We start from the raw sequence: 23,082 nt of genomic DNA on the forward strand, positions 1-23,082 counted from the left end.
CAGAGCCTCTTTTCCATTCTCCCCCCTCTACCTGCTCCCCTCCCCTCCTCCACCCCTTCCCAATTTCTGAGTGATCCTCTGCAGTCGTGAGCAGGTTTAACTAATCTTTCTGTCAGTGGGGTACTTTATGGAAATTGAAAACTAATTAACGTTCATCTCAGCAGCTAATTGCATAAAAGCCCCACTGCCTGGGCCTCCTTGGTCTTAAAATAATAACGGTCCAGGAGCAGTGAATATCTTGATGAAGCCCACCAGGATGGGATGTTCCCAAGGACAGAGCATTCGGGATGCCCCAGAAAACCCCACAGCCACGGATGGGTCACCTCCTGCTGGGGCTGGACCCGGCTCCTGAATCCATCCGGCCCATCCCACAGCCCTTCCCCCTGGCTACCTCGGCACAAGAGGTGGGCAGGCGGTATTCCGGGGAAGTTTGGGCAGAGGGGGCGGTGTGGGGCTGGGGCTGGGAGGGCGATGGGGACGTGTGGTCAAAGCTGCTCCCGCCCGCAGTGACTCATTCGGCTTTAATTGCTCCCTGAAGTCGCGGGCTGCTGGCGGCACCGCATCAGAGATGTCACGTTATAGTCATGCGTGAAGAGCTAATGGTCAAGGGTGACACCACCAACAAAACATCCTCGGGGAAGCTGTCACTGATGGGGAGGATCAAAGGGCAGGGGGAGCGGCCGTCCCGCTGCTGCTGCCGAGGCTTGGAGAGTCAGGTGCCCGGCACAGGGGTGGTGGCAGCGCTCGCGGGGCTTTGTGGCCAGCAAATCACCCTGCCACAGCAGAGGCAGTGCAGGCAGGGCATGCGATGAGGGTGCTGGCCCATCCCAGAAGCCCTGGAGAGGATTTTCGTTGGTTTTGGAGCTTTACTGTGGCATGGGTTGGGAGGGCTCAGGCTGAGGGTGTCATCAGACCGGTGTCAGCCGGGCTCTGCAGTGCCCTGCGCCGAAGGGAGGCAGCCCAGGTGCAACAAACCAGGATGTGAAGGTGATCTTGGATGTGCAGCCATGGGGGTACCAACCTGTCCCTTTGTGTGTCTGTACCCTCCTGTGCCCTGGCCAGGGTGCTGCTGGGCACCTCCCAAGAGCTGAAGGGAAGAACCAGTCCAGGAGGTTAAGTGGTTTGGTACTGTGGGGTTGCTTTTTTGGGTGCTGCCAACAGCACAGGCCCCAGCACCTCCCTTTGCTGACTGTGTCACACCGAGGGTGGCACGGTGCAAGGTGCTCTTTCCTGCTGCTCCTGTCCCCAGGGGCCACAGCAGGACACAGGCTGCTCCTCTGCTTTGCAGCAGCACCAGCCTGGTTTGCGTTCGGCTCCAGTTTCCAGCTGCTGCTTCCCACCTCACTGCTGCTGGGCACAGCAGCTCTCCCCACACTGCTTCTCCAAGAGGATGGGACATCTCCTCCCTGCCCTCCACCATCAGGAATGCTGGAGATGGTCAGGCTGCTGGAGCACACGGAGCAGCAGAGCCGGCCGCAGCCATCCCGCCGGGAAGCGCGGCGAGGGAGGAAGAGTTATTGCCGCAGTCACACACCGGCTATTACCTCCCAACAAAAGGCAGTGTCTGCACAGCCGGGAGAGAGCCCGAGGACAGGGACAGCCCGGGTGACCTTCACAGGACGTGCAGCAGACAGGCCAGAGCCCTGATCTCCCCAGACAGGTATGCCTGCAGGCACCCCTCCACCTGGCCAGCGCAGCGGGAGCCTCCCGGGATGCTCCCCACAAGCCTTCAGCCGCTATCAGCTTCAAAGTCTCCTCGGTAGCCCCTGGCCCGGGTGGGATTTTTCTCCTCCCAGCACATGTCAAGCTTTCAGGTCTCTGGAAGGAGACAAAGGCGATGCTGTTGCCGGAGCTGAGCTGCTGTGAGGTGCCAGTCCCCAGCCTGGTGCTGGAGTTTGGATCCATCCCTGCAAAGCATCGTTTTCCAGGCCCTGCCTGGCAGCCAGAGCTCAGCAAGGAACCTGCTTGGAATAGCAGGATGGAGACTGAGGTGATGGCACTAACGACGCAGGGGGCTGAGCTGGGGGTCTCACCCTGAGAGCGTGGCTCAGGATCTGCAGGCTGTGTGTCATGGAATCATGGAAGAGCTTGGGCTGGAAGGCACCTTAGAGATCACCTGGCTCCAGTACCCTGCTGTGGGCAGGGATGCTTTCCTCTAGACCAGGTGGCTCCAACCCCCATCCAATCTGGCCTTGAACACTTCCAGGGATGGGGCAGCCGCAGCTTCTCTGGGCAACCTGTGCCAGGGCCTCCCCACCCTCACAGGGAAGAATTTTTTCCTAATATTTATTCCTATTATGTAATCAAAACCTTCTGTCAGTTTAAAACCTCCAGCCACTAAGGATAAGAGTTGTCCCTGGAGCCTGAAGCACCAACGTGAGCAGCAGCAGCTCTGGAACACCGGGGCCCAAGGGTGATGTCCTTGTCCTGCCTCTTGCCCCGGGAGTGAAGCTTTTTGAGGGAATCCTCGTGCTGTGGTAAGAAACCACCTGCAGGCAAGCAGAAATGACCTCCTAGCTTGACTTCTGCTCTCTGTGTTTAAACTGGCCCAAATTCACCTTGGGGAGGTATTGGGGGGTATCTGCAAGGGCAGGGGAAGCCTCATCATCCCCGTGTTCAGCTCCCCACAGGGTGCTGGGGAGGAGTAAGTGGCCAGGACTACATGTAGGGGAGGGGGTGTTTGTGTCAGTAGATGTCAGAAAGCAAAAACCAAGCAGGACTTTAGAGCCAATTAAGTTTGTATAATGTGAGGGGAGTGCTGGCTAAAGGCATGGCAGCAGCTGAGCTGTAAACCCGTTTATTTCAAGGCAGTTTTCCACGGGAGCAGAGTACACACATGTCATCAGCACCAAATATCTCTAATAAGGCTGTCTCCACTAATATGCAAAAAAAGCTTAATTATTTTGTTTTTCATTGAGCCGGGGTAGCCCCTTGAATGCCTTTTCCTCCAGTTGGGAGGAAAATGAGACACGGGTACAAACGTGGGAGGGTGGGGAGGGAAAGCACGGCTGGTTTGTCCCATGCAGGAAAGTGCCACCAAGCTGGGGGTGACCCCAGGAAAGTGCCAGCAAGCTGAGGATGACCCCAGAGGCTGCAGTGTCTGCTGATCTGGTGGGGAGGAGATGCAGAAGCACTTTGTGAGCCCAAGCTCTGTTGGAAGCATCGGAACAATGTTGTGACATCCAGAGGGAGATGTCAGATGCCTCCCCGGGACACGCGGGGACATTGTCTCTCAGTGCCACCACACTGCCTGCAAAGAGGGGGGTGGAGGAACCAGACTGAGGTGAAAGAGGCTGCAGATTGTGCCTATCCCTCAAAAATGCTCAGCCACAGCCTTCCCAAGCCCATTGTGTCCCTTCCATCAAATCTTTCCTCTGGAGGCTGCAGCAGGGCTGGTCCCACACCAGCCTGCACTGCCAGCAGTGCTGCAGAGCACCGGGGCTGCTGTGACATGTACAGGAGGGAGCGTGGCCCTGAGGGTGACACTGGGACTGGCACTGCTGGCACTGGCCACGCTCAGCACCCAGAGCTGCTTCTGCTCCTCCAATATTTTCCCTCCTGTATTTCCAAGCACAAAATTCATCCCTTGGCCTCAGCAGCAGAGATCCCAGGGGCTCAAAGATCCAAATCTGCCCAAACCCTTGCAGATGTCTATAAATCCGTCATAGAGAGGGTTCTGTTCATGCCTCCTGTTGGATCCAGGGGTCACAGCTGCCAGCCCTTCAGCACAGCAGAATTCTGGAAGCGGGGTTGATTTATCAGAGCCCCCACCTTGGCCGTGGGCAGCTGGGAGACCTCGGTGCCCACACCCACCCCAGGCTGCTCTCACAAACCTCTCAGTCCCGGCTTAATTAATTGCCATCAAATAACCTGCGTGGCCACAGCTGGGACAGCAGCTTCACCTTCACCACGGCTCATCCCGGCGGGGCCGGGATCCCAAATGCGACGGGAGAGGAGGGGGCTCACCAGGAGAGGGAGGGGGTCTTGATAGGGAAGGGGGGATCTCAGGAAGAGAGGGAGATCTTGATAGAAGGAGGGGTTTCAATAGGAAAGAGGGGTTTCAATAGAAAAGAGGTGTCAACAGGAGAGGGGGATCTTGGTAGGAGGGGAAGAGTCTCGATAGAGGTTGGTTTTGATAAGAGAGAGGGTCTTGGGAGAGGAGGAGGGGTCTCGGTGGGGGCATCTCAGAGAGGGAGAGGGGTCTGGGCAGGAGCTAACAGGGCCCTTTGTGTTTAGCTGGGAAAGGTGTTCCATCAAACAGCTGCAAAGAACGACTTTTGGGGCTGCCCCATGGGATTTACCCACATAATGCCCCCCAACAGGGCTCTGGAAATGCTGCAAATCACAGACACCGACCTGAGGAGCTGAAATTCCCGGTGTTTTGCCGCATCTCCCCATGGCCCCGGGGGCTTGCAGGGGTGAGGACCCTCCATAAGGTGTCCCTTACAGCGGGGCGGTGTCGCTGGGAGAGGCTGGCAGGCAGGAAAAGCCCCGGGATCTGCTGGAACAGATGCTTCTGTGCCATAATAAAAGGTTAAATATTTTAATAAGCATTAGCCACATGTTGAAGGTAAAACGAGCTGCTTGCTTTCATTCTTTCTCCTCTCCCCCCCCCCCCCTTTTTTTTTTTTGTATGCAAATGAACTGGAAGCTTATTAACGAGATGAGAGGCTGGAGCCTAATTAGCAGCAGGACAAGGGAGCTGTGCTGGAGCTGAGTCAGCGAGTGCGAGAATCGCTGGCGCGGTCCCTGCCATCGCTGCCAAACTGCCCCCAAACCCACGAGAATCGGGCAAAACCCACGTGTTTTTGGAAGGGTCGGGGGAGATCAGCTCAGCTTCAGTTTGGGGTGTTGTCCGGACGCAGCCCACGTGGGTCACCCCAAAGCCACCGTCCCGACTTTATTCTCCATGCTGGCCGCGTTGCAGCTGGGATTTTGCTGTGCTTCCAAGCGTACATTGAATTTTGGGGGGCAGTAGCACCGAGCCGGCGTGGAGCAGGACTTAGGTATCTGTGGCAGGGGGCTGGGCTGCTTTAGCCCCTGTGGAATTTGTTTTAGGGACTATTTGTTTCCGATTATATCTCTTTCCTTTGCATTCTAAAGAATCATTTTCCCCACAAAACGCTGCGGAAGAAAACAAAGGGGGGGAGGAACCCAACAAAACAAAAATCAGGGAAAACTTCTTTATTTCTTTTAAAGTCAACCTCCTTTTCTCCCATCCTTTTTCCTGCCACCTTTTCTCTGCTCGGGAGGTTCCTGGAGGCAGAGGACAGACCCAGCCCGCCCCAGCCAGGGGCACACGGGGGACGGGGACTCGCCTGCGCTCCGAGTGAGCCAATAAACCCCTCTTGTAATTTGCACCTTCGGAAGGCACCGGCAGCCGTGCGGCCCCAGCGCTCATTTGCATTTTTAATTACCTGGGCTCTCCCTGCGCCCCTCAGCTGCCCTGCCTGGGGTCAGCGATGGCTGCAGGCAACGGGATTGGGGCCGAACGAAGGGGTTTGGTGGCCCAGAGGATGGGCGAGCTGGTAAGGGTGTGATGACATTCCTTTTTAATTTTTTTCCTCTTTTCTTTTTTTCTTCCTGATTTTTTGGTATATTTTTCTTCTGCTTCAGCTCGGTCCAGCCCTGCCTTTGTGCCATCCTTTGTGTCCCCCCTCCTCTGGGTTTCATCCTCGCCCTTCTCCTCCTCTTCCATCATGGAGCACTCCCCACACCACTATCCCTGGGTTCCCTCTTCCCACACAACCCCCGGCACTGCCAGCACACAGAGAGATGCCACAATTCCCCTGTAAAGCGATTAAAACTCTACCTCATTAGCAATAATTAAAAGGTGCAGCACACGTTCTCAATAGCTCATGCCCGGGGGACGGGATATTTTGTTTCTGTTTCTATTCTGTTCTATTCTGTTCTATTCTAATTTTGGTTTGGGTTTATTTTGTTTAATTTAAATTTATCTTACATTCATTTTATTTTACCTGTATTTTTTAAATGTTATAATATCTTTTTATTCTTTGCTTTTACTGCATTGTAATTTTATTTAATTTCATTTTATTTTATTACATTTTTAAAATGGAATTTTATTTTTTAGGCCCTCCACCCCATCCCCATGGCACTGGCACAGGAGGGACGTGGGGACAGCCACCCACCCCGAGCAGGGTAGGGCGGGCTGCCTGCATCCAAGGCACAATAAAATATTTTACTACAAAGCAGAATTACTCCAAAGACTGATGGGCTGACTTGTGAGACCCACTCACATTTATGGAGGTCGTAAGTTATAGACTCCCGGTGAACTGGAGGAAAACATAACCCTGGCTTTTTATAGGGGAAACTTCTGCCGTATATTAAATTCTCCTGCCAGTAGACGGGGTTTTACTGCGAACTGTAACTTTAACACCTCCCAGCCCCTCGGTTAGGAGGGAAGGATTATTAATAATGTGGGTGTGGGTCGCCAGCCCGGGCTGTTTGCCACCAAACCACTGCTGTCTGCTCACCAAAAAAGCCTTTTGAAGCTTCTGCTGTGGGAATCATGCAGGTCTCGGTGCGCGCCGTGCTTTTTTTTTTTTTCCTGTGGTTTTTGGTCTAAAATATTGCAATGTGAAATGGAAAAGTGCACCTCGGGGTTTGCTGAACTTGGTTGCCCGAAACCAGGGAAACAGAAACAGGGGGAAAGAGAAGGGGGGAAAAAAAATCCTACAGATAAGTGAGTGGCAGGGGGAGAAGGGAAAAAACTGTGGATGCCGAGGCAGGGGGATGGAGATGGCAAGGAAGAGGCAAATCATCCAGTTTGGCATTTGTGGGTTTCCCTTTCATCCACAAGCGAGGGGGAATAGAGGGAGGAAGGAAGGGAGGATGCTGCGCCCAGCCTGGCTCCGGGAGGCTGCAAGTGCCCTTTTCCCACCTTAAATCCGCCCGTTTTCGGCCAAGACACGAGCTGGGCGAGGAGCCAGGTGCCGAAGCCCACCCTGGCCCCCAGAGGACGTCCGGCAGCCCCAAAAGCATCCGCGCATCCCCTCCAGCACCGCCGGGGCCGTGCCCTCCGCGGGGCCCGGCGAGACTTAGCATTTCCCTGTTTGGAGCCGGGATGAGCGGCTATGAGAAGGGAACAGCTGGGAGCAGGCTGATATTTAAACTGGTATTAGGAGAGCGGCGGCGCAGGGAGATAATTCCTGGGGCGGGCTCCGGGGGGCTCTGCCGGAGAGCGATACAGTTAATTTGCAGCCGGAGCTGGAGGCTGGCCCGAGCTGATATTGCCGTGTTATTTAGAAGAGAAAGGTCAGGCTGGAGACGGAATAATCATTGACAAGAAATCCATGGGGGAGAGGGGCGGCAGCTCCAGCATCAGCATCCAGCTCTGCCTTCCCGGGGGATTCATCCCCAGGGGATTCTTCCTCTCGGGGTGTCGGAGAGATTTGTGGCACACATCCAGCCTGGGCGATCGCGGCCACCGCCTCCAGCCACCCCCTGTTCCATCGAAAATCTCTATGGACAAGGCAGAGCTGTCCTGCTTTTCGTCCTATGCACGGGGTCTTTTTAGAATTACAAATGATTTTTAAATTTAAAATTACTTTTCTTCCCAGAAATGTTTTCAATTTTTTCTCATTTTTTTAAAATAACCCCCACCCTAGGAAAACAGGAAAGGCTATCAAACCTTCCCCTGCTCCCCAGTCCTGCCCCAGACCTTGGTGTGATAAAGAAAATCCCATTTCTAGCTTTTTTTGGTAAGTGGTGCACTTAACAAGTCCAAAAAAGCAGTAAATAGATTTTTTGTTGTTCTGGGTTTTTTTTTTTTTTTGTATTTTTTGTTTGGTTTTGGTTTTATTTGGTTTTATTTGGATGTGTTTTTTGGTGTTTGTTTTGTTTTGTTTTGCTTTTTTTTGGCATGGGCAAATCCACACATCCAGGGGCACTTTTGTCTGTATGCCCAGGGAAACTGAGGCATAGGGGCAGTGCCTCAGGCAGAATCCCAAATCACATACCTCTGCCTCACACCATCCCAGCATCAGGGTATTTATTGCCTTTGTTCACCCCCACCTCTGCACCCCAAACCCTTCCTGCACCTCCTGGGGAAATCCCCAGGGTATCTTGTTTTCTTCTTTTCCCTCCCCAAAAAATACACCAGGTTTGGTTTCAGGGTTTTGGTTTTTTTTGAATTTTTTTTTTTTTTTTTTTTGCAACAAAAGAAACTATTTATTTGGAATATGCATTACCAGTACAAATCAGGAAACTGTAAAACCTACACCTTGTTAGTATCGTCATAGAACATAAAAGTTTCAATTGGGATCAGAAAGACAGAGGCCTTTTTTTTTTCTTTACAGAAGCAGAAAAGTTTCAAAACCAGGTTGGAACAGAGAGTCTTTTTTTTTTCCTTTTTTTTTTTTAAAGGGTTTTTCTTTTTTTTTTTTTCTTCTTTTTTTTTTTTTTTTTAAACATTTGGAATCCGTTAGGAAGAGAGGGAAAAAAAAAAAGATGGGGAGAAAAAAAAATAGAAAAGAAAAAGCAACTCCGAACTGGATAACGTTTACAAGGGATAGAAAGGGCTCTGCAAGAACAAAAAAAGCAAACCGACAAAACCAACCCCCCAGGCAATGTCTGATTTACATCCTCTTAATAATAATAAAATAATAATAATAATAAAGGTGTACGAAAACAAAAGGACTCCAGGAAACCTTGGGATTAAAAGGAACACCCCAAACTTTAAACTGGTGAGTGATGTGAAAAGCTCAGGGTTTTTTTGGGAGGAGCAATAAAACGTTTTAGGAGAAAACTGAAGCGATGCCAAGCAGCACCTTCCTCAGCACTTCTCCTTGAATCCCCACGGGGATTTGGGGCTGGATTTGGGGACATTCTGGCCACTGCCACCCCTTGTCCCAGCTCAGCAGGCTGATGCAGCCAGGGCTTGGGGCCAGGCTGTGAGACCACTTCTCCAGCAAGGTCCGTGGGCGAGATGAGGTTGGAACATTCCTTACCCTGAATCCCTCAGCTGTGGGACACTGGGATTCAGGGAAGAGAACCAACCATGCACACTTTTTGGGAAGGATTCCTGCCCTTTCATCACTTCCAGGCAGCTCAGCAACACCCCCAGAATGTAGACCCACAGGGGCTCAGGGCTTGACTCCCCCCCACCTCCTCCCCAAAACCCCTCGGAATTCCATCTCTTCTCAGAGATGTCATCCCACTGCTCAGCCCCAGAGCAGCCACACGAGGATCTTCTGGAGCTGGGATCTGAAAGGAGTGGGGAGAAACGCTTCCCCCAAAAACACCACCATCACTTTTCACATCACTCTGGTCACAGCTCAAAAGCACAGGGGAGGTGGCAAGGCCATCGTCTCGGACAGGTCAAAATAAATTCAGCATCGTCATCATCAAAGCCCCCTCCCCCCCATCCCAAACAAGGCGAAAAACCAAAAAAACAAAAAGGTTCATTTCTGGGTCTCAACGTTAAGAAACATAAAGTGTTAGACTGTACCTATTAAGCTCACTATTCCAACCATTTTTTTTCTTTTTAAAGTTTTACAAAATGAATTACCGTCACTTTTTAAACATTGTGTAAGAAGAAATGAGTGTGCACAACTCTACACTTTTCTAGCATTCTTGAACTAATTCACAAATGCAAGAAAATGGAAAAAAAAACCAAACCATGGGAAAAAACAAACAAACAAAAAAAAGGAGGATGAATGTAGGTAGTTTGATGTTATAAACTATACAGGAATGAAGCGCTTGTTGCCACAGAAAGAACAGGGATGGAACCTTCCCCCTGTTCAATTTTGCGTGCTAAGAGGGTCATTTTTTATTCTTTTATTATAAACACTATTAAATTCCAACTGCGTTTTTGGTTTTTTTTTCTCCTTTATCTGAATATACAAGAACATTCATTATCAAATGTTCGTTATCATCAATACTACAAAGAACGAGACACAAATCGCAAGAAACAATGGAAAATGTTAATAAAGCTGAAAGAATCGTCGAGTTTTTTTTTGTGATTTTTTTTTCATTTTTATTTTTTTTGAGTTTCTGCAGGTTTTTTTTTTCTGTTTGTGTTTTTTTTTGTGGTTTTTTTTTTTTGTTTTGTTTTGTTTTTTTTTTTTTGGTATCGAAGTCAGGTTTTTCTGGGCAGAAAAGAGAAATAATAATAAAAAAAAAAAGAAGAGAAAAAAAACCCACAACACTCGGGGCTGGAGCAGGGGAGGAGAACAGGGAGGAGAAACAAAACCCAAAAATCTAAAAAAAAAAAAAAATAAAGCAAATAAAAAGGCAAGCGAGCAGCTACGCCAACACAAATCAGAGAGACCAACTGGGGAACCCAGGAGGGGATTTGCAAAGTACCGTGGAGGAGCGAGGGGCAGCCCGGGCAGGGGGAGCAGCAGGGCAGGGGGCAGCCCCAGCGGGGGCTGGCTCCAGCAGGCCATGGCTTGCCTCATTCCCAGCTGGTTTCCAAGAGGGACGGTGGCATTCCTGCAGGCACGGCGCTGCTGTGGCTCAGCAGGAGAGGCCTGACCCAGTCCTGAGTCCCTGGAACGCTATGCCAGAACAGGCTCATGTAAAAGAAGCTGGAAGTGGAGAAAAGGCAGCGCGCTGAAGGAGGCCACGGGAAGATGAGGAGGAAAGTGGGAAGGTGGGCAGCACCTCCCGACTGTCCTTGCAGGAAAACAACCTTCTCCATGCTCTTACCGCACAGCTGGGAGGCAGCCCTAAGCTCCTCATGCCACATCCTGCTCTGCCACATGCTCCCCGCTCCTGGCACGGACACAAAAGGAGCAGAAGTGTCACTGCTGCACACATGACACCCCTGTGCTGCAAGGTGACAGCGTGCTGGAGCTGCAGCCACACCAGCATCCTGCCCTGCAGGCCAAGGACCATTATTTTTTCCATCAGAAGGGTGGAAGTATTTTTGGCAGAGCTCTAATTTTAAATGGTTTCTGTTTAATGCTGCTCTGCGCTGGCAATTCCCACCTCGAGACCGGCACAAACAGGGTGGGCACGGACATTCAACAGTGTGAGGTATTGATCCCAGGGGATCCTGGGATCCATCACGAGGTGCCAGGCATCCTGCACCCACACCAGTCCCCACCACACCCAGGGTCTTGATGCAGGCTGGCTCAGCCTCTTCGTGCCCACTGAAAGAACCGATGGCCAGAAGTCCCACCCTGGCACGAAGCTCAGCCCGCTGCCCAGGGAAACTGGTGCTGCCTCTTCCTGCTCTTCCACGAAAGCCACATCCTCCCAGCACCAGCCTGAAGAGGCAGGATGTAGCCTTGCTTGCCAGCCATCACTGCTTGTCCCAAGAGTGGACCAGAAAAGCTGGGCAGAAAGTCCCGTGAGTCCTTCCATGGCCACTGCCCAGGTAACTCCTGGGGTAAAACCAGCAGCTTCAGCACCCCGACAGCCCCCAGTGGGGCAGCCACCCATCCTACAGAGCAAACCTGTGGCGTGAAGAGCTACCAAAAGCACCCGAGACACTCACCCCAGCACTTCCAGCCCCTGGCATTCTGCTGCCCATCTCTCACTGCTGGCTTGGCAGGGCTTTGGGAATGCAGGGGGTGGTACAAACCTCTGTGGGTGCTGCCTGAACTGGGGAACCCAGCTCCTCCTGGAAACAGGAGCCAACACCCCGTGGCACTGCCCTGAGCAGGAGAACTCCACCACCAGCCTCTCTAGGTGCTCTGAGAGAACTGCTGGTGCTCCATCAGCCATCCATGCCTGATCCCACAAAGCTCCGTGGAGGTGTTATCAGTGATGGCCGTTTCTCACCTGCCTCTGCCTCCCTTCCTTCCCTCCTCTTCTCCCCTCCAGCAACAGGCAGGCAGGACAGCAGGGTTCCAGGGCTCATCCAGATCACAGCAGCCAGCAGGAGGGATGCTTGGCCGGGTAGGGCTGGCACTGGGAAGTTTCCCCAGGGCCGGCAATGGGAACGGTACCTTTTGGAAGCGAGGGGGAACATGCTGGCTCCTCCCACGTGCACGGGGGCTGTGCCACCTGCCCTGTCCCTGCAGCAGCCGAGGGACAGCTCCACGGGGCAGGGCTGAGTGCGGGAAGCTGCGGAGATGAGGCAGGAACAGATTCCCCACGGTGGCAATTCCCTACGGAGAGGTAGCATGAAAGGAAGGGGGCAGGGGCTGCCTGCTAGCAAGGGAGCGAGACGTGACTGAGGTACATTTGTAGCTCCTCAGAAAGACACCCAGCATGAGGCTGTACACTGCTCTGGGGTTGGTTTGTGTAGTGGTGGTGGTGGATTTTTGCTTTTCCTCCTTAAAATCCTTCTACCTTGGGTGGGAAGCAGGGAGGGGAAGGGAGCGGTGTTGTGGCGGTGGTGGGGAGGGGGAGAGCGGCTTCTACCCAGAAAAGAAAGGGAAGAGAGTATAAAGAAGTGTCCAGATTGGCTGAAAAAAGCATCCCGACGAAGAGAAGAGAAGGAGTCTTCTTTTGTGTGCTGATTGGGTTCACCTCCAGTCTGACTGCTGCGGTGTTAGGAGAGGCCCCTCCTCTCCCGCCCCCGCCGGGGCCGGCTCAGCCAGGGATGCAATTTGCTGGGAGATCAGTTGGAGGTATCAGAGTGAACGCTGCCAGGGCCTTCTGTGGGGGAGGTCACCGACGATGGGGTAGTAGCGTCTTGCCAACCTCCATTAGCCTGAAGGAAGGGACACACAGAGAGACATCAGTCACCCGATGCCAAGGCACAAGCAGCCCTACCCAAGGCACCCATCCACCTCACATCCTCCCCGCTTCTCTCTCAGCTGGGATCGGTGCAGGAGGCAAAGATGTCCCCTCTGACTCCCCCATCCCACCCCAGACCACTCTCATCAGGCTCCATCAGACCACTCTCCATCAGGCTCCATCACCGGGCAGAAACATTTCTGCTGAAAACAGATTTTGATAAACTGCAATCGCTCACAGAAAGTCCATCCCTAAAAGAACCAACGTATTTCTCCAGAACCCTGAGCTCTGGTTGCTTGGGGTGTTTTAACCCCTGATTATAACTCTTCCTCATATGGAAGAAAGAAAATAGCAAACACTCCAGAACCAGCAGCCTGAATGTTATCTGAACCCAAGTGCTGTGAATATGCAGAACAAGCAATAGGTCCCATGGAACTGCTGAGCTGTGCAGTGTCCCCCAGAAAAGCTCCACATCCCCGCCTCATCGAGGGAAACGGAGCCACTGCTCAACAGAGGTGCCAACACTATATCCCATCTGAGGGTTCATGCAGCAAACCATGGCAGACAACTTGTTTCTTCTGCTAAAAACAGATGCAGAGCCAAATTCTCCAGGCACTCCAGAGCTGAGCTACCGGAGGGCCCCGGCTGCCGCGGGCAGGAGCCGGCAGCGCACAGAAGCTGCTCCTCTGCCGCTGCCATCCCCTTCGGAGAGGAGCAGATGTCGCACCCAACCTCCTCTGCTTGCTCTGACATTGATTCAGTGCTTGGCAAATTAATCCTTCCCAAGCACTGCCCAAGCTCCAGTTGGCAGCGGTGGCTGTCCCGCTTTAGACACGCCCGGGCTGCTTTGCCCACTCTGCTGCCTGTCCCACTGCCTGCTGCGTCATCCAGTGCCAGCTGGGACCCTGCACACCCCAGAGGAGGGCTGAGGGTAGGAAAACTCCCCACCACGATGATACCTTAGGTTTTAAGTTTCTCTGTTCTGCTTTGGTGTGCAGCTTTTAGCTTTATATTAAATGTTACTGGGATCTTTTCACAGGGAGGTGAAGACAAAACAATCCTGTTCCAGCTGGAGACTCAAGGACAATCTCTTCAAACTTCAGGCCCAAAGCATAAACAACGTGAGAAGAGGAGGGTGGGCAAGCGAGCAAGGAGGATGAAACTTCATAATTTGAAGGTATTAAGTGGACAGTTAACTCCTAGATGCAAATGGACTATAACTTATAAAACTGTGAGATCTTGTGACCAAGCCCTCTTTTGCTTCCATCTTGGCCACAACTGAGGCTCCAGTACTGCCAGGGTGTGGCCTTTGAAGGCACTTCAATAAATATCCACTTTATTCCTCTAACTCCATCTAGCCTCTGTGCCAGCTCCTTAAGGCATCACCGAGGTGCTGCTGCCCAGCTCCTGCCTGCCTGAGAGGCTGCTGTGATGGGAGCGAAGAGCTGACAGGCATGAGAACCCACGTTTGAGGAGTCACACCACCTCACAGCGGGACATGCACAAAGCAAACAAGACAAGAGGTGTGTGCACACCCCTTGCTGTGCCCGTGTGCTCTACCATACGTGCAAGGCAGCAAAGGAGTTCAGGCAACAGCAAGGAAAGCAGGAATCACAACCTCAGCTTGCTCACAGGTTAGCAAACCCCACTCCGCTCCACCTCGGGTGCAAGTGTGACAGCAGACGATGCACGAGCATCACCAGCCCCGTGTACCCCATTCCCACTGCCCCCACCAGCACCCACCCACAGCCAGGCCCTGACCCACCATCCCTGCGCTCCCCAAGAGGCAACATCCACCCTTACACATCTTGGACTGCTGCAAGAGGCAGCAATTACTGTAGATTATCAGCCCGACAATGACAGGCCGCGTAAAGAGAGACACAGAGCCAACTCCGCCGCCCCGAGACTGGCATATTCAAGTACACTTAGGACATTAATAGCAATTTACGTGCCATCAGTGAGAGAGAACCACAATAGCTGTGCTGGCAGCCTCTTATTACCAAGCCTGTTATTTGTTGGAGTTACAAGCTATAATCACAACAGAAACTTTCAAAACCCTTATCTTCCGTGACGCACCAAATCTATTTCAGAGCCGTAATTGCTATGTCACCGGAGAGTTTGCTGCTTAATGCACTCAGATGCCATTTAGTGTTTGCAGGGTCGTTACGGCGAGCAGGAGGGGGGAAGAGCGGTGGGGGCCGCGTGGAGCAGGGCTCTGGCCCTATTGTGCTCAACTATTTTTAGCGAGGCTTTTGCCTGCCAGCCACAGAAGCAATTGAGCGGTGGCCTCACGTTCAGCACCCAAAATCCTTGGAAGGTACTGCAGATTGGGAATGAGCCTTCCTGTGCTTCAGGAATTTGTGCGGCTGAACACAACCTTGGTGGCATCCAGTGGGAAGTCAAGGGAATGTTGGGGAGAAGACAGTGTGGCATGGTAAGTTGTGGATCAAGTGATAGAAAGGAGGACCCAAGGTTGACTGTGACATCTTGACACCATCCTTTGGTATGGAAAAGTCCTCCATGAGGAGGCCGGATCCTTCCCCAGGCAGAGGGCATGCAGGCCCCGTCCCCACTGATCCTGGAGTTCACTCCATCGCTGCAAGGACCAAGCCACATGCAGGATTCATCCAGTTCCACCCAGATGGCTCTACCTCTTCCAAGCAAGGAGATCCCCTGGGGTTTGACTGTAGTAAATCAGTGGGATCTCCTTCAAAGACTATGGAGTTTTTTGAGGAGGCTGCTCCTCCTTGCAGAGCCCCTGCACATGGCTATGACTTCTTCAGGAGGGGCAGATGCCAAAGACAGAGCAGTGGTCTCCAGGACATCTCTTCAGATGTCACCTTCTGGTGCCAAAGCACAGGCAAAGCCTTGGTGACTGTCCAAATATGGAGCCCCAGTGAAAGACTGCTGAAACAACTGGTTTTGATGCCCAATTCCACAGGTCTCAGCATTTTTGTCACCTCCAGCAAGTCTGGCTGGCTCCCTGCCCGGGCCTCCTACATGGGGCCAGGAGATGACTTTCTGCCAATTTTTAAAGGCGCCTTCTGCTTAGCAAGGAGGCTGCCTCAACACCCCACCTCCTGTGACCAAATCCCTGTCCCACCAACAATGGCACAGGGCATCAGGTCAGCCTACAAACAGTTACCAGCCAGTCTGACAGAGCAGCCTCAATGCCTTTTCAGACCTCTGAGCTTTTAAGAGCTTTTATCAGGGCCTCCTTACAATATGCACTGAAGGTCTTATCACACACCAGAGAATCCAGCCTGGTCAGGACACCCCTTCCCAAGGGTCATGGCCAGGCATCCCTGGCCATCAGAACACACCAAGGCATCCCTTATGGATGGAGCCTGTGCACTGAAGTCCTGCCAGACCAATTTCCACACCCCAGCTGGTGGTCATGAACATGAACCAAAACTTGACCATGATGGTGAACTGCAGCTGGCTGAGGAACAGAGCAACAACTTTTTTCCCAAGGCTCAACTTTTTAGAACAAAAGATCTCAGGTCAAGTAAGGAGCTCTCAGCTTCTTCCTCTACCAATCCTTGCTGATGAGAGTGGATCCAGAACTCCCTGTCACACCCTGCCACTGGCCACCACCATGCAGGTGACACACACACTACTCTGTGAACAGGCACAGGTCTGCACAGCAGCAGTTTTAAATCAAAACCTTCCCTTTCTGATGAACTTTAAGAACAGCTCGTCATTTTACACATTTAAATCATCTGTAAATTAAATTAAGTCCAAAACCAAATTTCTGAAAGGGCTTTAAGATGACTATAGCTCACTCATTCATTAGCATATGGGGGAAGTAGAACACTTGGTGGATTTACAGCCACAGGCCAGCGGCAGGAAAGGTGATGTTTTGGGGTAGGACCCTCCAGAGGACTGTGGCAGTAAACGTCCAACTTCGACTGGAACCCAACAGAACCTGAGCTTTCCTAAATGCTTTGATAATCCCTGGTCTTGGGGGCCTCCTGGATACATATGTGGACCCCCATGAACAAATACTATCCAGACAGCCCAGACATTTAACAACTCTCACCTCATGGTGCAAAAACCTACAGCCTCAAAGACTGCCAAAAGGGTTCATACCCCAAACTTTCTGAAAGGAGAGGAGGTCCCTGATTCTTCTCAGTGCGACCCAAGGCTGGGTATCCACAGGACAGCTCCTCTCCACCACCCCCCTCCACTGTCAGAGTGTCCCCATCCGTTGCTGGGACCGGTGCTGTCCCCACCTGTGAAGGAGAAGGTTGTGTTCTCCCTCTGCCTCAACTGTGGGTCACTGCACTGGCGATGGCTGGGACATTGCCCATTATCCTGCTAACGATGCAGAACCGACTCCAGCCCTTCCCGCCCTGCGGAGCAGCCTGTCAGCCACAGCAGCAGAGCCTCGCAGGGAACTGGGCTTTGGGTAGATCCCTCTTCTCAGCTGTCACGACTTACACGCGTTTAAAAATTCATCCTCCATCAAGGAAGGCAAACCCCGAGCGTTGTCTCCCCTGCCAAGGTTTCCAGCAGTGGAGCTGGGCAACCTGCCGCTGACTTCCCGGTGCTGACGGGCTCCAGGGATGACTTAACCTCAGCCCCGTGCAGACATCATTGTGACAGGGCTCTTGACTAGGTTTCGGCTCATCTCCTTCCAGCAGCTCACGGGGACGCTCGGGTGATGTGGGGACGGCAGCTTTCTGTGTCACAATCAGCTCTGCTCCGCATTCTGCTGCCCCTCCTCGGCATGAAAGGGTTCAGGGAAAGGCAGGGAAGCCCTGCCTGTTGGAGACAGTCACCCTGCCTGCACTGAGGAGTTCCCAGCACCAATGCTTCTAAAAGAGCAGCCACACCTCAGGGTGGACAAACTGGGATGCATCAAGGGACCTCACTGGATGGGAAGACATGAAGTGACAATCAGGCTGGAGCACACTGGCTGGGATACAGGGGAAACAAACAGGCAATCCAGAAGATGCTTCCTAAACTGTCTCCTCAGCTTTGAACTCCCTGCCTCGTTCCCCATGCCTACCACAGCTTTGTGGGGAATTGAGGAGTCATCCACACAGTGCAGTCCCTTTGCCAACCTGCCCCTCTCTTGACAACATCTCCAATATGGGTCAGTTTGGGCTCCTGCCCTCCCTGAAAACCAGCCTGAGAAGACATCGGATGCCAAACATGCCAGGTCCCCTTTTGGGATGCACAGAGGGAACCTCCAAGCCCCTGCCACTCAGTTCACCAGTTCTCATTGCTATTCATAGGAACATTGGTTCTCCCAGGGAGAACCACAGCCTGAAACAGCAGCCCAGCTCTCCTTGTCCTATTCAGCTTTTGCTCTCTCTTCCTTCTCCTCTCCCCAGTCACCCCCTTCCTGCCTCAAAATCCCCGGCCGCAAACCTCCCCCTGAAATTTTGGCATAACCCAGCCCACTGTTATTTTCCAAGCCAACTGCAACTGTAATCAGCTCAGCCTCTTTCCTTGGGGGTATTTTAATTTATACAAAAGTATCATCTCTTATCATGATCAGCCTGCGATTCATTTACTCTCCAAGTATTAAAAAGCCAGAAAGGGAATAAATTCAGCACACGGAGAAATTAATGCGGAACGATAGGCTCTTTCATGTGGCATTTCCAAGTGCCGTTTTTGCAAGGGGCTTATGTAATGAGACATAATTATCTGCACATGTTCAATTACATTACTTCACAAATCCTCCCTGCCTCTGCCTCCTGACGTCAAGCCTCCCACTAAGCCCCGGCGCCTGCAGGAGAGGGGAGCAGAGCCCCCCGTCCCAGGGCACCCCTCTCCTTGTGCCCTCTCTGCATGCTGGTGGTGGCCGTCCTGCAAGATGGTCACACGCCAGGTGACAAATGGCCCAGTGGACTGGAGAGTGATGGGACTGGCTGGTGAGGGCACCGTGCTGGGGTCTCGGCTGCAGGACCACCATCCCACCCAGAGGATCATCACCTCTCTGACCAGTTCAAGACCACCCTATCTCAACCATCAGCGTCCCCATGCCCAGGACCAGCTGCCCCCTCCTCTGTGCCACTCCGGACACCACTGTCACCACCCACTCAGCGCTCACAGCCTCCTTTTCCAGGCTGCCCTCCTCTCCCAGCTTGCTGTCACTGCCGCTGAGATGGTGGACGATTGATCTGAGAAATGAAGTTGGATTGCTGTCCCGAATCTACACTGGGTTCTCCTTGTGTGTGTCTGATCGATTTCCCCCTGTGCGACACAGCTTGTCGCTACGAATTTTCATGCTAGTCAGAACCCGCCAGCGCACCCAAGAACAAGGAGAAGATGCTCCAGAGACCGCCCTCCCCCTCGCATCCTCCCCCAGCCCGCTTGGGCGAGGTTTTCTTGGGTTGACGTTGGTTGGCTTTGTGGGCTTTTTCCTCCTTTTATTCGCAACCGCCGTCGCCGCCGCACTCTCGGACCCTGGACAGGGATGGGTTATTTTTAGCCGGTCGCTCCAGGATGGCGCCACCAGGATGGAGCCACCTCTGGGCTGGGGCGTTTGTGGTGACATTCCCCACCATGGTTACACGAGGTGTCACCTGTTTAGCAGCTCCTCTCGGCCGAGCACATGTGGCCGCAGGTGCCGGGTGAACGCTGATGGGCTGTGACAGTCCGAGACGCCAGCTGCCTGCACGCAGCCTGCCCCGGCGCCACTTTTTTTGTGGGCAAAGCTCTGCCGCTGGCGTGACCGATACAGAAGCAATAAACTAGGTGACCGTAAAAGCAAAGACAAGTCCTACTAAGTGGCATTCTGAGCCCTATGGCTTTGAAATAATTGGTAGTGAGAGAACAAAAATGAAAAAAAACCCCAAAAGACAGAACCCAAGCCCGTTTTTTTTTTCTTACACTGATGCCCTGCGGACTATACATCTGACTTGCCGCGAGTCCGTCACTGTATCCTCCTGTCTGGCTGATAACATGGCGAAGGGTATCCACCTAAACAGACCAACAACAACAAAGACACAAATTAGAGGGAAGGAAAGGTTAGTGGCCAAAGCTGCTTCCGTTCATCTTTGGCAAGATAAAAGCAAACAAACCAGAATAACAATAATCATGGTCATCATCGTAATAAAAATAAAGGTACACGTTTGAAGAGAGATAAAAGAGAACCGCAGCCAGTCTTGTGGAGAGAAATGAGCCAGAGGACCTCTCCTGTCTCCCTCACCATTCCCTGCTTGCCCCAGCAGCTCTGTCACACTCTCCTTGGTCCCATGTCCTTTGACAAAAAGAGTGGGGAGGGAGAACAGCATGACAATGTGGGGTGGCATCTCCTGGAGCACATCATTGCAGCCATCTCCTCCATCGTGCTCAAGGACCCACCTTCCTACCCCTACCCCCTTCCACCCTGACCCCAAGCACTGCTCACGGCAGCAGAAGGAGATCTTTGGAGTTGGCTGAGCACCTCCACCGTGAAGGGCCCAGAAAGGAAATATACCTACCATGGCAAAGGCAGCAGCAGCTCTCCTCTGGGTGCCCCGTTCCTCTCCCTCACAGCCCCAGCCCAGCCCCAGCAGTGGCACATGTGGTGAGCACGTCTCACCGCCCATGGATGATGTGTGCTCCACGTCCAGCCCCACGGGGGAGCAGCCTCAGCTTTAGAGAGTTCTCCTTGCCCAATGCAGAAGTGTCAGAGTGGCTGTTGTCTCTCAGCACAGAACAGAGCCTTAGGTGACTGAGAGGGGACTCATGGCATATCTGGACATCATATGGGAGGTGGGAGATCTGAGTGAGATCATGGCTACTTTAAATTCTTTCTTTTTGCCCCAAGCATGGGTTGATGTTTCAGCATTGCTGCTCAAAGCTCCCTTGCTCTCTCCTCCTGGCATGTACAGGGGTGGTGTGAGTGCCTGTGCTTTGGGGAGGTGGGGAGATGGTCAAGGGTGGCTTTTAATTGTAAAAAAATAAATTTAAAAAAATTATCTACATATCTGAACATTCATTGCCTTTCAGCAGACACCTAGTTTGGCATCAAAGGAGATAGTGGAAGTCTTGAAAAACGAGACACCAGTCCAAACATCTGGCCCATTCCCTTGGAAGAATAAAGCAAGCAGAACCTAAACCTGAGCTGCTTTTGCTTGACTTTGTGCCTAATCTTCTACACCTTCTCTCCTCCTAGTACGACTATCAAGCCAGAGCCAAATGCATTCACAAAGTGTGGGCAAGTCTCCTCAAGACCATGGTTGTTGGTTTGGTTGGGTGTTTGGTTTTGGTTTCTTTTGGATTGTTTTTTTTTGTTTGGTTTTTTGTTTTTCTTTTTTTGGTGGTTGTTCCTGTTGCCTTTTTTTTTTTCCGGTTGGTTGGTTTTTTGGTTTGGTTTGCCTTTTTTTTTAAGTGTTGGTTGGTTGATTTGTGCTGGTTGAGATTTGCTCGTTTCAGACGGGAGGGAGAAGTGCCAATACAATCAAAGGCTCCTCCAACACTAATGCATTCACTGGCAGTACATCGGATGGGTCCCTACCTGTGACTGCACGTTGGCTCCAACCTGGGCCCCTTGGTAAGAATCCCCATTGAGAGACTGCACGCTCATGAACAAATCTCCAGAGTTTGACATGTTAAAAGAACTGGAAGAACCTGGAAAGGAAAGAGTGAGGCACCTGAATCACAGAAAGGAAAAAGATCCACCCCATGACTCTCAGCCAAGAGGAAGGAACAACATGCAAAGCAACCACAAAAACAAAACACACAGTCAGGTTAGTAGTATGAAGAACAGAGCAAGCAAAAAAAAAAAAAAAAAAGGATGCACTCTTGAGGTTATTCAAAGCCACATGTTGTTACAGCTCAATGCCAAGAACATTCTTCAACAGCTCCTCAGCTGGAGGAAGGATTCTTCATGCTTTTGACTGAGACAAACAAAACACAGCCTGGAGGACTCAGACAGCATCAGAATCCTTCAGACAGCTCTGAAGGATCTCGGTTGTCGGAGGTGTCCACCCAGCAGACTGCACTGGAGACCAGAATTACCCAGACAAGCCCTGCTATCAAGAGCAGAAGCCTTTACAGCAGGTGAACCAAGCCCATGCTGAGAAGCTCAGACAGGGTGGGTAATTCTAGCCCATACTGCTCCCTGCAGGGTGAGACATCCAGAGCCCATCCAGCTCCATGGCTGGAGCTTTGGCTGAGCCATGTGGGGCTCTTCGAGGGAGTGGTGCATGGGGTTTGCCTTCAGGACATCAGGAACCCATCACTGGTGGGAACTGCAGAGCACCAGGAGCAAAGGCTCACAAAAATGTGAAGGCAGCTGAGTTAGACTCCCAGTGCCCATCACGCTGGCGAAAGTCTTTCATTGTGATGGCCCATGAGAGAACACGGGGGTGTCACAGCCCTCCTGGGCCAGCTGCCTCAGAGGAACAAGCTCTTGTAAGCAAATTCCCCACTGCATGCACCAGCCGTCAATGTTACGCTAAAAAATTGTAACAGTGAAGACAACTGGGTGGGATCAGGAGAAAAAAAATCACAAATGAAAAGAAAAAATAAATCCTGCCTTTGCAGAAATAAAAGTTTTATGCTTCCAGCTTTGAGATATCTGCGCACTTCCTCAACCACTGAACAGATGAAACAAACCCATCATGTAACTGTAAGGCAGGGAAGGCAGCAAGGGGGTTAAAAATAAATAAAAAGGTTTTACAGGATTATTTCAGAATTTATCGTGCAGATCAGCGCGTTAAATGTGAGACAGCTCAACGTGCAAGGTTTAGTTATACATGACGTTAGCCTTGGAAAGGAGAGACTTCAGGGGCCCAGGTCAGCTACGCTTTCAGCTCCAGTCCCGAATATACTCTCATCAGCTACACTGCCATTTCCAGCTTGGAAGACTGGCAACCACAGTCCTGGTGGAATTGCCCAACTATGGCTCATGCGTACGCTCTGGGAAATGCCTGGCAATCCCCCTCCTCTGGACAGGGAAGAAACAGGGACAGACTCCAGATGCGTCCTGGAGGTGGACCGGGAAGGCTTCTCTGAGGGAAGTCACATCTGACAGAGGTCAGGGAGCAGGTGGGAGGTCTATGCTGGAGACTTCGTGTTCACTACATTCTCTGCTGCTCTCTTAGTAGCCAGCTCTTTTGTCAGGTGCTGGCAGTTCTCAGAATCCAAGGAAAGCAGAAACATCACTGCTAGATACAACACCCAAGACAGTCAAGATAAAGACTCATCTTGAGCACAGTGAGTCTTGGATCAGGACCCTCCCACTGGTGCTCTGTGAAGCCAGGAATAGCTCATTGTCTGTGCTCACTGTCAACCTGCCCAACCTGTTCCAGAGAGCAATCCCACAGCGCTGCGTAAAATAACCGGGACTAGTCAGGAGGCAGCTGTAACTATCACCTCCCTCTGCTCAGCTGGCAAAGGGCTCCTGTCACTTCCCAACCTCTAAGGTTACTTGCTATTTTAAAGGCAAAAAACCTAGAGAAATGAGCTGGCAGACTGGGGCCA

The 23,082-nt window shown here is 52.0% G+C and overlaps 1 protein-coding gene across 4 annotated transcripts in view; it reads right to left on the bottom strand.

The window, feature by feature from the left end:
- Positions 1-8,082: 8,082 nt before the first annotated feature.
- Positions 8,083-23,082, bottom strand: part of PBX1 (PBX homeobox 1) — a 129,799-nt gene continuing 114,799 nt past the window's right edge. Inside the window, exons 7-10 of one of the 4 annotated variants that reach the window (XR_008432315.1) lie at positions 21,113-21,225; positions 19,501-19,590; positions 10,672-12,628; positions 8,083-10,550 (exon numbers count right to left, since the gene is read on the bottom strand). Coding sequence is in view for 2 of the 4 variants with exons in the window: in XM_053950253.1 (XP_053806228.1) it covers positions 12,536-12,628; positions 19,501-19,590; positions 21,113-21,225 (296 nt within the window). In the remaining 2 variants the exon portion in view is untranslated. Of the gene's footprint in view, positions 12,629-19,500; positions 19,591-21,112; positions 21,226-23,082 lie in introns of all 4 variants that reach the window. The other 3 variants (XR_008432316.1, XM_053950253.1, XM_053950254.1) reach the window with 3 other exon arrangements.

Source organism: Vidua chalybeata, chromosome 9, assembly GCF_026979565.1.
Source record: "Vidua chalybeata isolate OUT-0048 chromosome 9, bVidCha1 merged haplotype, whole genome shotgun sequence".
Taxonomy (NCBI): Eukaryota; Metazoa; Chordata; class Aves; order Passeriformes; family Viduidae; genus Vidua; species Vidua chalybeata.